Source organism: Ylistrum balloti, unplaced genomic scaffold (genome assembly GCF_031769215.1).
Source record: "Ylistrum balloti isolate Yb309-2 unplaced genomic scaffold, AGI_CSIRO_Ybal_v1 Utg370686, whole genome shotgun sequence".
Lineage (NCBI taxonomy): Eukaryota > Metazoa > Mollusca > Bivalvia > Pectinida > Pectinidae > Ylistrum > Ylistrum balloti.
In genome coordinates, this window is record NW_026782413.1 from 323338 (window position 1) to 338425 (window position 15088).

Consider the following 15088-nt stretch of genomic DNA (forward strand, 5'->3'; position numbering starts at 1 on the left):
TTATCAGACGCATTCACGAAGACTTGAAAATGGATATGGACGTTATAGTAATTAAACTGTGTGTGTTTGTAAAAAAAGAAATGAAATGTATTCAAGAAATAGAAGGCATCGTTCATCCCCTCGCAGTTTACACCTGTCTTCTGATAACATAAATACCACAGGTAAACATGTTGACACCATTCCACGTGATATTTATCTTGATCTGGTATCATCGTCCAGACTTCTAGACGAGCGACTTCGCAGAAGATTCAGTGATCGTCATAAACATGGTAACGGAGAAGACCTGCCTACCTCAGAGGAGAGTTGCAACAGAGACTTGGGAAATGGATCTAGAGGAGATGGAGAGGTCGAGCGAAGTTCTCGTAATACAAACAATGTCGAGCCAAGAAGAGTCGACATGGACAGCTACATACCATATGGAGTCAGATCCAGACCTCCAGAGAGAGGCAAATGGCTAGCATACGCTAAAAATATTAAACCACGAAAACAGCGGGTAAGAATTCTAGTTCAGATTGTCATTTCACTTCCTTTTTCTGGAAAGAGAAAGTAACAATATGGGAGGGATCTATTACTTAACCTTTCTGTTGGTTGGTTGAAGATGGATTGCATACATGTGGAATGTATATAGACGGAAAATATCTCACAGGTCAAATTATTTATGTGTATCATGACTTGATCTATTTATTGATCAAATAAAGACAGAACACATACAAATGTGCTGTAACAAACTCTATTCAGTATAACATTCTCTATGTACATAATGGCAGGTTCTCTATGTAGCTGCCAGCTTAGTGGCAGGTTCTCTTTGTACAGACCAGCATAATAGCAGGTTCTCTATTTAGATGCCAGCATAGTGGCAGGTTCTCTATTTAGATGCCAGCATAGTGGCAGGTTCTCTATGTAGATGCCATCATAGTGGCAGGTTCTCTTTGTACAGGTCAGCATAGTGGCAGGTTCTCTATGTAGATGCCAGCATACTGGCAGGTTCTCTATGTAGATGCCATCATAGTGGCAGGTTCTCTTTGTACAGGTCAGCATAGTGGCAGGTTCTCTATGTAGATGCCAGCATAGTGGCAGGTTCTCTTTGTACAAGCCAGCATAGTGGCAGGTTCTCTATGTACAAGTCAATACAGTGACAGGTTGTTTACGAACAGGTCAGAACAGTTATGTGTTTTCTATTTACAAGTCAACAATGTGGCAGGTTTTCTATGTACAAATGCAGATCACAACAGTGGCAGGTTCTCTATATATAGGTCACCACAGTGACACATTCTATATGTAGAGGCCACCACAGTGACACATTTTATATGTACAGGCCACCACAGTGATACATTCTATATGTACAGGCCACCACAGTGACACATTCTTTATGTACAGGCCACCACAGTGACACATTCTATATGTACAGGCCACCACAGTGATACATTCTATATGTACAGGCCACCACAGTGATACATTCTATATGTACAGGCCACCACAGTGACACATTCTATATGTACAGGCCACCACAGTGACAGGTTCTCTATAAATAGGTCACTACAGTGACAAGTTTTCTATATATAGGTCACCACAGTGACAGGTTCTCTATAAATAGGTCACCACAGTGATACATTCTATATGTACAGGCCACCACAGTGACACATTCTATATGTACAGGCCACCACAGTGACACATTCTATATGTACAGGTCACCACAGTGACAAGTTTTCTATATATAGGTCACCACAGTGAGAAGGTTTGTATGTACAAATAACCAAAGTGGCATGTTCTCTATGTACAGGTCATAACTGTGGGAGATAACATTATACGGATCATAGCAATGTACAGGTTCTCTATGTACAGGTTACCCTAATATGTAATGATTTATTTACACAAGTTAAAGAAAAGCACATCAAATCAATGTCAACCAAAGAAAATAGTTCAATTTTTTTACAAACCTTATTTGGGAGTATTATTCTTGAACTCAACCAGCTAGAGAAGATTGCAAATATAAATTGCTGTATATATTCAGTCATTAACTAGTTGTAACATAAATAATTGACCTGAATTCTATAGCTTTCACCACCTGATTTTACACTTAATGTTGCTGAATATCACTTATATTACATGATATTGAAATTGTTGTAAATATTGATAGAGAAGTAATGTATCCTTTTAACTAGATATGATGGCGGCATGGTTTGTGACCTTAGTAAGTAGATGTGATATGACCTTGTTTGACTTTTGTAAGTAAATGTGCTATGACATTGTTTGACCTTTCAATTACCTAGAATGTGACCTTGAGTAATCTTTTTGGTTCGTTGTTAATGACCTTGTATTACCTTTGCAATTAGATGTGGTGTGACTTTGTATGACCTTTGTTATGAGATGTGATGTGACATTGTTTGACCTTTGTAATAAGATGTGTGATCTTGTGTAACATTTGTGATTTGATGTGATGTTACTTGTGTTCCCTTAGTAATTAGATGCAATGTGACCTTTTATGAGTTTTCATAATTAGATGTGATATGACCTCTTATGACATTTTATAATTAGATATGACTTGACTTATGTGACTGTAAGTTTTGTAATTAGATGTTGTGTGACCTTAGTAATTAGATGTTGTGTGACCTTAGTAATTAGATGTTGTGTGACCTTAGTAATTAGATGTGATGTGACCTTGTGTGACCTTTTTACATGTAATTAGTTGTTGTATGGTCTTGTCTAACCTTTGTAATTAGAAATGATCTTGAACAATCTTTGTAGATATTATAGCATTGTTACCATAAGCTGTTGGTTCTTGATTTAGCAAATATAATGATAATATTATAGAAATTAACTTTTAGACTGCTTTGATTTTCAGTATTTTTTCCTCACTTTTTTCTGACTTGTCTGCTGAAATGCTGTAATAGTGGACATCAAACCCATTTGATAAATAAATTAAAAGTATTATTTCATCACTATAAGAATGAAGAGCACATGTTAATGAATTACATCCAATTATAGAATTGATGTAGATTGAAAATACTGAATAATTAATAATGGTGTTATTAAAAATAAATATAATGTAAAAGATTTATTTAATCAAATTTTATTTATTCTGCAACAATTGTGAACCAAGTTTTGCAACTAATATCGATCACTCTTGTTGGCCCAGATTGAAACCCACATTGGGTCTAACCCTGGACATCTAGGTGAAAGACAAGTGCATTATCACTGCACTACCTGACCACCCTGATTTGTCATCGTTGCTATTTATAAATTATACTATAGATCACTTATATTTCACATGTGATTTATTTTATCCATTAGAACAGGAGGAGAGTCAATCACAAATTAAACATCCTTTGTTATTGTTTGTATAGAAATAATTCTTGATGACATCCACGCTGATTCGGTTACCAATATCGGAGTTCATATATCCAATAGTCCATCATTTGCAAATTCAAAGTAATTTCTAGAACACCATTCACGAAATCAAGTATTTGCAAATATGTCTGAAGAGGGAAGGTTGCAAAATAAAATATTCGCGAAATTGAAGTGATTTACAGTAGTCACACACAGCAACTGGTCATAAAAGTGTTATCTGTAATTAAGATAGATTTCACCTCTTTTACACTGTATTGAAGAACTGTATATTTGGTAAAGGCTATTATGATGTCTTTATTTACTTACCAAGTAGATATGTGAAAGTCAAGATAGAGATTGAAAATTAGATGTCTTTATATTTTTTTTTTAATTATTTGTTTCGGTTGATCACAGAATAAATTCGTGGTTAGATGACTGATGAGGATTTTTCCAGGGATCAGCTGATGTACGGGATAATGTGATCAATCAAGATAATTTCATTTTACATTTCAGGAGGGATCTAACCTGTCACAGAGCATGGAGAACATCGACATCTGTACCAAGTATCCAAGATTACAGAATTCTAATTTTTATCAAAATCTCCATAAGAAATATCCTCAGGCTTTTCAACGTCGACTTATGTCTGAGACCAAGGCACGCAGACCTCGGCGATTATTCAACTCAGGTTTACCAGTGGAGTTTCATGGTGATATTTATGACTCTGATGACACCAGAAGTGTATGTTCTGAAAGACCCATGTCTAGCTTAGAGCATGATTTAAGAGGATTTCTGAGCTATGGTGATCTTCAGCAAGACCGTGATTGTAGAACCAGTCCAACTCCATCCATGATGTCAGACCTCACAGTGAAGGAACGCCTGAATGCAACATCTGACAGATTGTATCACCTCTTATATAATGGACTTCCTCAAAGTCATTACAGAAGCAGCTATGATCCCGGACTAACTCCAAGGTCAGAGGTAACTCCAAGGGCACGAATGTCCAGGACCAGCAGTGTGTCTTCAGATATGCATGGTTTTGATGACCTTGACAACTTGTCTTCCCCACGACACTTGGACCCATACCACAGGATACTGGACTCCAATGATCTGTCACAGGAGGAACAAATACGCTCCCTTCAGCAACAACTGGAACACAAGGACAGACAACTAAGGACATACAGACAAAAACTTAACCTTGAAACAGCAGGTATGCATAACACTGGCTCCAAACATCCTGAGAACCTTGAGTCATCCTACCCACGGGTAATCAGTCCAGACTCACCTTCCGATAGTGCTATTGATGTAGAATCTTCATCAGCACAGTCTGTGGTCTCCATGGATACCAGGTACCACCACAACACGGACAATTCTTCAACAGATGTCAAATACTCAAATGGATCTGATAAATTACACATAAATGGAAATCTGCCAAATACTGGTGCTAATTACTTTGCAAATGACTTGGATAGCTTTACTTTCACTGATGTCATACAGGAAGTAGACGAGGATGATCTTACCTCTGATGTTAACTGTACACTGTCCTCAAACAAGGGTGGCATAGTGTCCTCAAACAATGTTGGCAATGTGTCCTCAAACAATGATGGCAATGTGTCCTCAAACAAAGATGGCACAGTGTCCTCAAACACATGTGGCACAGTGTCCTCAAACAATGATGGCATGGTGTCCGCAAACAAATGTGGCACAGTGTCCTCAGACAAGGATAGCAGACTGACCCCAAACAAAGGTTGGTATAGAATGTTTAATGTTTAGAAAGCATAGGAACTTTTGTTTGCTTGTGCCATTAATAATGTGTCAATGGATAAAGTCAAGGTTTAGATCTTTTAAAGTGCTGTGATATTATCGTGTCACGGTATTACCACACACAAACTTATTGACTGCTACCACAGACTCATTGACTACTTCAACATACAAACTTATTGGCTGCTTCCACACACACCTTTTTACTACTATCCTTCACACGATTATTGACTTCTGCCACACAAACTTAATGACTTCTACCACACAGACTTATTGACTTCTACCACACAGACTTATTGACTTCTACCACACAGACTTATTGACTTCTACCACACATACTCTTTGACTACTTCAACACACAAACTTATTGGCTGCTTCCACACACACGTTTTTACTACTATCATTCACACAATTATTGACTTCTACCACACAAACTTATTGACTTCTACCACACAGACTTATTGACTTCTACCACACAGACTTATTGACTTCTACCACACAAACTTATTGACTTCTACCACACAGACTTATTGACTTCTACCGCACAGACTTATTGACTTCTACCACACAGACTCATTGACTACTTCAACACACAAACTTATTGGCTGCTTCCACACACACGTTTTTACTACTATCATTCACACAATTATTGACTTCTACCACACAGACATATTGACTTCTACCACACAGACTTATTGACTTCTACCATACAAACTTATTGACTTCTACCACACAGACTTATTGACTTCTACCATACAAACTTATTGACTTCTACCACACAGACGTATTGACTTCTACTACACAGACTCATTGACTACTTCAACACACAAACTTATTGACTTCTACCACACAGACTTATTGACTACTAGCACACAGACAGAATTATTGACTACTACCACACAGAATTATTGACTTCTACCACACAGACTTATTGACTACTACCATACAGACATAATGACTTCTACCACACAGAATTATTGACTTCTACCACACAGACTTATTGACTTCTACCACACAGACTTATTGACTTCTACCACACAGACTTATTGACTACTATCACACAGACTTATTGACTTCTACCACACAGACTCATTGACTTCTAACACAAACTAGTGTGTCTTTATTGTATTGACTGCATCACACACAGACCCCATTATAATAATTGTAATATGTAAGAAATAAACAAGAAAAGACAAATATTCAGTATTTTTGTTCATGATTAACATTCCTAATTGGAATATTGATCACACTTTAATATCAGATAAGCATATCAGAGCATGTCTGTTTTCCATCATACCCAAGGAGATGACAGGTGAATTATATCAAGCTAAAATTTTAGGGGAGGGAGGGATAATGAATGGTTGGAGATTCTTTTCCACTGTATATATTGTTTACTGAGAAGAAAAACCCCTGCCAGTGTATTGTATCCAGTGGACAAAAGTCAGACCTTATGAATGATTTACAATGTCAATTTTACACACCATAAAGGTAAATATGGTTGGCCTAGGTTTGTCCTGGCTATCACACCCTGGTCAACAAAACTGTCCTAATATGTTATCAAAATATATTTATTCACCTAAGTCAACACACTCTGAATTCTGGGGACTTAACAGGGTGGTCAAAGTAATATTGTTAAATTACGTTGTGTCCAAATAGTTATGTGTAAGACACTTGATCAGAAATATAACAGAGTAAGTCAATATTGGATTGATGTGTCATATCAGTGGTGATATGATTCACAGGAATATTTCAAAAATGTTGATACTAGCTCCGAATTCAGTTTGAGATTATTTGTATGCTTATTAAACGAACAATTAACCTGTTGAATATGACTTTTTAAAATGAAAATTTCAGTTGGAATATTTCAACTGTCAGCTGTGTATGTAATTATTTACCTGTAGATTCCAATTCACTGTAATGTCATATTCATACCATATACCAGTAGTCACTCGGCACGTCCAGACATGATACATTAGAAGACTCTATAAGGCCAAAAAGAAAAGAAAATTTGTGTTTCTTGTTTCTGGTCCGTCCCTGTTCTTTGCTACCAACCTTTTTTCAACATTTTGGCAAAAATTTGATCCAGAAATGATTTTGCTTCGGGTTTTTTTTCCTGGTGATCCCTAACAGCACTGGCACTGGAGGTGAATTCAATTCAGATGCTTGACATATACCGGTATTTATACAGACTGATCTTTCTGGGCATATAACAGTTACCTTGCCATTATTGGTCTTAGTTGTTTTAGCCATGAAATTTATATAATCCATAACTTCATTAGCGTTCATAAAAAGCAACTGTGAGATCAGATACATTTCTTAACCATCTCTACTGAATGTTATAACTCTGTATTGCTTTGACAGATGTTGACCAAACTTTTTTCCATTTTTTAAAATTTATTTTCTTTGTATAACCCCCACCTCCAAACAAGTTGGGGTTGGTATATAGGAATCACCTTGTTTGTCAGTCCATCTGCTAAGACCCTTTTAAAGACAATTCCTTCTATACTGTTCAATGGAACTCCATTGAAAACTTAGCACTTGATAATACAGAAAAGACTCACTTTCGAAAATAAAACATCATCACAGATTGTGATATTCAGCATGGTAAATATTTCATAATACACACAGGCAATGCTTATACATACCTGACTCATAAGTATGAACCCGAATCCATATAAAGTAATTCAGAGTCGGAGCCAAAAGTAACTATTATCCATGCTACCCATGGTCTCCATTTTTTCTGGGCAGAAACAGGAAACACAGATTTTTTTTTGTGTGGCCTGATGTCTGAATCTATCTATAGATACAACACTTCATCAGAAGTCTTTATAATATCTATATCTATATAGATCTATATCAATCCATCAGGTGCTTATAACATCTGTATAGAGGTCGATATAACAACCACAGGAAGTCCTTAATATACCTTTTCCGTGGCATGAAAAATAAAACTCTTATTAAATACCCTTAGTTTTACAGTAATATTCTTAATGAAGAGTAAAAACAAATGGAATTTATGTCATTTTAAAATTTGACATATATTTAGGTAACATTATAAATGTCTGACAGAATTGGCAAGACTGAGCGTGCTTTAATGGTATTCATTAATCTCTATGTGTTCAAATTTAAATCACCAAACTAGAATTCAAGATCATTACCCTATAAACATTTAAATGTCTGAACAGTATCCATAATGTGTTTACAGAGAAAAAAAAGCAGGTGCTTGGGACAAAAGACTTTTTTGACTGACACCTGACCATATTTTAGGATGGAATTTTTTAAACATTTTTATCCGCTTGAATGATTTAACTTTGATATACTTCGGTACTGTCGGCCATGTCTCTCCTATAATTACCAGTGTTAATGTACATACAAAGACAGTGGAAAAACCTTGACAAGACTGAGCGATCACTTCATAACAGTTGGAAATGATACTATTTGAATAGTAAACTAGTGTGTGGACTGGCTAACCTGACGGACATGTTTACACCTGTAAAGTCCACCTCCAGTCCATATGTAAATTCTTCATCTACAACTCTATTGAAGGGACTAATTACTTTGTCATCAATTTCTCTAGGGAATATCTCATCCTTACCAACAATTCTTGAATCTCTGCATTTAAATACCTTTTTTGGGCAGCAGGGTATTAAGCCCTGAAACTAAGTCACCAGAGTTATGCCTCCTAGCCCCCCTCCCCACACACACACACACACACACCCACAACCCTCTACAATCTAAATTTGTCATATACTATTGACATGGTATTTTGTATTTACATTTAGTCTAGTAAACTACAATAACAGTTTAAATTACTCTGTTTTAACAATTCCCAGGTATACTGTACAGTGATAACTCCCTACTCAATACTCCATAGAATCAGAGAGAGAAACCCTGATAACTCCCTACTCAATACTCCATAGAATCAGAGAGAGAAACCCTGATAACTCTCTACTCAATACTCCATAGAATCAGAGAGAGAAATCTGATGGCAGATATACCTTTATAATAATAACAAATGTTACTAGTTATGGTTAATGTTATTATGTTTCAGACAATGGAGAAAGTTATAGTTTGGCCGAGGAGGGAGAACCAAACAAAGAATTGATATCTAGGTAGGTCACAAATTACTTCATAAAACATTACATATGTAGATACAAGTATGTGTGTATATATGGGTACAGATACAGTGTATATATGGGTACAGATACTGGTATATATGGGTACAGATTCTGGTATATATGGGTACAGATTCTGGTATATATGGGTACAGATTCTGTTAAACATGGGTACAGATACTGTGTATATATGGGTACAGATACTGTGTATATATGGGTACAGATACTGTGTATATATGGGTACAGATACAGTGTATATATGGGTACAGATACTGTGTATATATGGGTACAGATACTGTGTATATATGGGTACAGATTCTGGTATATATGGGTACAGATTCTGTTAAATATGGGTACAGATACTGTGTATATATGGGTACAGATACTGTGTATATATGGGTACAGATACTGTGTATATATGGGTACAGATACTGTGTATATATGGGTACAGATACTGTGTATATATGGGTACAGATACTGTGTATATATGGGTACAGATACTGTATATATGGGTACAGATACTGTGTATATATGGGTACAGATACTGTGTATATATGGGTACAGATACTGGTGTATATATGGGTACAGATACTGTATATATGGGTACAGATACTGGTGTATATATGGGTACAGATACTGGTGTATATATGGGTACAGATACTGTGTATATATGGGTACAGATACTGGTGTATATATGGGTACAGATACTGTGTATATATGGGTACAGATACTGTGTATATATGGGTACAGATACTGTATATATGGGTACAGATACTGTGTATATATGGGTACAGATACTGTGTATATATGGGTACAGATACTGTGTATATATGGGTACAGATACTGGTGTATATATGGTACAGATACTGTACAGATACTGGTGTATATATGGGTACAGATACTGTGTATATATGGGTACAGATACTGGTGTATATATGGGTACAGATACTGTATATATGGGTACAGATACTGGTGTATATATGGGTACAGATGCTGTGTATATATGGGTACAGATACTGGTGTATATATGGGTACAGATGCTGTGTATATATGGGTACAGATACTGTGTACATATGGGTACAGATACTGGTGTATATATGGGTACAGATACTGTGTATATATGGGTACAGATACTGTGTACATATGGGTACAGATACTGTGTACATATGGGTACAGATACTGGTGTATATATGGGTACAGATACTGTGTATATATGGGTACAGATACTGGTATATATATGGTTACATAAACTTGTGCAAACACATTGGATATGTGCAACATGTATATATGGATGTTATTTTTTATGTAAATATAGCTGTTATTGTCTTAATTTTTCATGTCCTGCAGTCCCCCAGAAGTTGATGTGATGATGCATGAGATAGTGCAACAGACGATGTCCAAAATGCCTTCCAGTGACCTTAAAGTGTCGGACAATGACCTTCAGATCACAGCTGGCAATGATCTTCAAATCTCACTTGGCAATGACCTTAAAATTTCACCTGGAAACAACATCCTTCAAAGTTCATTTGTGAATTCTTCCATAGAAAGTGACCTTCAGATACAAGCTGAAAGGCACAATAGTCTTAACGAGGAAATAGATGACTCAGATCCACGTCTTGGTATTCCAGAAGTGAAAACTGATAATGAAAACGTGATACAAGAACGCTACTATGAAAAATGCAAAAAAATTAAGTATCGAACTAAACGGCGTTGTTTCACCCCTCGTGAAAAACCTGGAAGTACCTGTAGAAACAGAACCCGAAGTGAGGACCAAGTGTCTGTCTTGTGTTCACCAAGATTTGAGAGTAATTCATTGACCAGCAATGATATACTTCAGAAATCTGATGTGCATCGCTCAAACCACAGTTTAAATGTGGTCCCTGAAAGACTGGATTTACGATCTCGTAGACTAGCATCTGAATCAGACATTACAAATGTTAGCTTAGATAACACTGGAATCTTTTTCTCAAAGTCTTCAAATCCTGGATCCATAGGGTCCTTTCAGTCAGATTTGTCAACAAACACTCTAGTGGCGTCACAGCAGACACTGACTGAGGACGATCTCACAGAGTCCTACCCTAAAGTAACTTTACATTCTCATTCACCCAGGAAGAAAATTCGCTTTAAGAATATTTTTAAGTTTAAAAAGGGTCATTATAATCCATCTAAGGTAGAAGCCAATTTGCCAGTGGATTTAGAGGCCATGTTAAAACATTCATCTGTGTCAGATTCACCATGTAACCAGGAAGAACATCAAAATTTCTACTCTGTGCAATATAAGAAGTCAAAACATCACAGTCATTATGCTGGAGAGGGAGAATCAAATGTTGGTGAAAGTCCTCAAAGTGATAACCGGGGAAATCTAACTGAAGAGGATCTCTCTGATGTCAGGGAGCATCTTTTTGATGTTAATGTTCATTCCCATCCTGTGAATGATACAAATGACTATTTAAATGGTCAAACAGTACTTGGACCACCTCCTTCCTATAGTGAACATCTGGAAGACAGTCAGCGGAAGACCGCTTATGAAGTTGCCCTGGTCAGTCTTGACCAAAATGGATTGGATATTGATGAGTTGATTGAGAGTGACTCAGACAGTGTATTTTCAGCCAAACCTGTAGTTATAGATTCACAGCAGAGAAAACAAAGTAGCGGGTCTGAAGTTCAGGAAACTGATGAGGAAGGCACAAGGAAGGTAGGTCAGATGTCCATAGAAGAAGCAGAGAAACGTAGAAGTGTCTCAGTAGATTCTGAGGATGAGGTATTTACGCAAAATGTCATGACGACTGCAGAAAGAACACCTGTACCTAACCACGTCAGACTGGCTAATCTCAGCCTGAACATGGAGAAAACAGAGTCAGAATTGGTTGATAAAAGTGATGTTAATGAAACAGTACATTCTGAGGAAATTAACAATTTTGCTGTTGATAAAGCCCGGGATATGGATGAGGACAGTGAGGGGGATACAACTGAAGACAGTGACAATCTAGACATAGAACCTATAGTCATTGGTGAAGTTGATGTAGTGTCTCCTGTTAATGATGATATGGATATCTCTCAAAGTAAGAACAAAGCAGCAGCAAGTACTATGCAAAGCAACAACACACAAGAAACAGTCCATAGAATCCAGGGGCCAGAACAAGGAGACCAGATACCAGAACCAGGCATCAGTACAGAAAACAACGGGAGTGAAGTCCACGGAATCCAGGGGCCAGAACAAGGAGACCAGATACCAGAACCAAACATCAATACAGAAAACAACGGGAGTGAAATCCATAGAATCCAGGGACCAGAACAAGGAGACCAGATACCAGAACCAGGCATCAGTACAGAAAACAACAGGAGTGAAATCCACAGAATCCAGGGACCAGAACAAGGAGACCAGATACCAGAACCAGGCATCAGTACAGAAAACAACAGGAGTGAAATCCACAGAATCCAGGGACCAGAACAAGGAGACCAGGGACTAGTACCAGACATCACCAGAGACAGCAATGACCATGCACCAGTCGAGGGGCCATATGCCACAGTGACTGTACACAGGGACACCAGTGTAAGCTCAGAGACACAGATTAACTCAGGTGAGTATTCTGAAACATGGTAATACCTGTAAGCAACTTCTTCTATAAAACCAAAAGGCCATGGCAGTGATATCTTTGGCACGGTATAATGATAACTTTTAAAACATATTAGCTCACTAGGCTTATAGATTGATATACCTGGTAAACAAAAATTTGATATTACCTACTTTGATTATTACTGATTTACCAATAGTATTTTAACATTAAACATTATGAGTAATCATATCAGTATCATATCAGCTTTGAATGCTACCAAGTTTTTCCTATGTCCATTGGTACCACTGACATTGTTGATTATATCAATATTTTGTTTGGATACATATCAAATCTATCTTTAGATTCCAACATCTATTCTGAAGTGGAACTCACAGATAAAACACAGGATTCTGACAGTAACAAAACCAAGGGAGATAATCTGAGAAAACATTTCTCCTTTGTAACAGCAAGTAGCAACATGGATGACAGCATTACTGTGTTGGACCAAAGTGCACCACCAATACCAAAGAGGGCTTACCAAAGGTAGGTAATTCTGTGTCAAATTTGTCACTCATTCATAAAGAAGAAACACCACGGCAGTCAAAAACAGTGTGTTGTTAAGTGTTTCAGTTTGTCAATTGACATATTTTTCTTTCTTGTTTTGATATGTAGTTGTGAATTATTACTGCATTGATGTTTTATGAGATGTATCCTGATATAAGCAGTTGACAATACATATAAATTTACAAGCTTCTGTCCTGTTCCTCACCCAGACCTTGTTGTTATGTTACAGGGAGGAAAGCAACCTAGTAAGGAGCAAAGAACTGAGTGTGTCTAAGCAGTCACTTACTGATAAGGTCAGGTCGTCTGCAAGGAGCAAGTTCAAGGCCATCCGAAAGGCAGTCAGTTTAGACAAGGGCCTCAACAAGGCAGGGACAGACAACTCTGATGATATAACAAAGGACAAAAACAAGGAAAAGAAAAAGTCAGGCTTTAAAATGCCTAAGATCAAGAATCCTCTACATTTTGGAAAGAAGAAATCAAAACCACCAATGGCTCCAGTTTCTAATGTAGGGAAAGAGAGGTACATACACTCACAGCACCCGTGTGCATTTGTGTTGAATTGGTATGTGTGTTGTAAGTAAGTGTGTATCATGTGTGTAGTTGTGTGTATCTAGCTGGTATATGAGTATATTGTATATGTATCCATCTGTGTTGTGTGTATATACATGTTACATGTTTGTACTTGTCAAGATGAGTATACAAAGTTGTGTGTTTGTGTATGTGTTGTGTGATTACATCAAATGTTTTGTGTGTATGTAAATGTTAAGTTTGTGTGTTGTGTGTATGTAAATGTTACGTTGATGTGTTGTGTTTATGTAAATGTTAAGTTGATGTGTTGTGTGTATGTAAATGTTAAGTTGATGTATTGTGTGTATGTAAATGTTAAGTTTGTGTGTTGTGTGTATGTAAATGTTACGTTGATGTGTTGTGTTTATGTAAATGTTAAGTTGATGTGTTGTGTGTATGTAAATGTTAAGTTGATGTGTTGTGTGTATGTAAATATTAAGTTGATGTGTTGTGTGTATGTAAATGTTAAGTTTGTGTATCAGTTTTTGTCAGCTGGTTGACAGATGTGTGTTGTGTGTATGTAAATGTTAAGTTGATGTGTTGTGTGTATGTAAATGTTAAGTTGATGTGTTGTGTGTATGTAAATGTTAAGTTGATGTGTTGTGTGTATGTAAATGTTAAGTTGATGTGTTGTGTGTATGTAAATATTAAGTTGATGTGTTGTGGGTATGTAAATGTTGAGTTGATGTGTTGTGTGTATGTAAATGTTAAGTTTGTGTATCAGTTTTTGTCAGCTGGTTGACAGATGTGTGTTGTGTGTATGTAAATGTTAAGTTGATGTGTTGTGTGTATGTAAATATTAAGTTGATGTGTTGTGTGTATGTAAATGTTACGTTGATGTGTTGTGTGTATGTAAATGTTAAGTTGATGTGTTGTGTGTATGTAAATGTTAAGTTGATGTGTTGTGTGTATGTAAATGTTAAGTTGATGTGTTGTGTGTATGTGTTAAGTTGATGTGTTGTGTGTATGTAAATGTTAAGTTGATGTGTTGTGTGTATGTAAATGTTAAGTTGATGTGTTGTGTGTATGTAAATGTTAAGTTGATGTGTTGTGTGTATGTAAATGTTAAGTTGATGTGTTGTGTGTATGTAAATGTTAAGTTGATGTGTTGTGTGATGTGTTGTGTTTGTTGTGTGTAAATGTAAATTATGTGTTGTGTGTATGTAAATGTTAAGTTGATGTGTGTGTGTAAATGTGTGT

At 36.6% G+C, this 15088-nt stretch overlaps 1 protein-coding gene across 1 annotated transcript; it reads left to right on the plus strand.

Moving 5' to 3' along the window:
• Positions 1 to 85: 85 nt before the first annotated feature.
• LOC132557528 (uncharacterized) lies at positions 86 to 13902 on the plus strand. Its single transcript, XM_060222023.1, has 6 exons — positions 86 to 493; positions 3841 to 5071; positions 9137 to 9197; positions 10548 to 12781; positions 13120 to 13300; positions 13551 to 13902. Exons 1-6 carry the CDS (start codon positions 86 to 88, stop codon positions 13900 to 13902), a joined length of 4467 nt encoding a protein of 1488 aa, XP_060078006.1.
• The last annotated feature ends 1186 nt before the right edge of the window (positions 13903 to 15088 follow it).

Excerpts from the sequence above, each read along its gene's own strand:
- LOC132557528 (XM_060222023.1), top strand. The coding sequence starts at position 86 with ATGTATTCAAGAAATAGAAGGCATCGTTCATCCCCTCGCAGTTTACAC. Across the intron at positions 5,072-9,136 it reads CAGACTGACCCCAAACAAAG|ACAATGGAGAAAGTTATAGT; the intron begins GTTGGTATAGAA and ends ATTATGTTTCAG. Across the intron at positions 9,198-10,547 it reads AACAAAGAATTGATATCTAG|TCCCCCAGAAGTTGATGTGA; the intron begins GTAGGTCACAAA and ends CATGTCCTGCAG.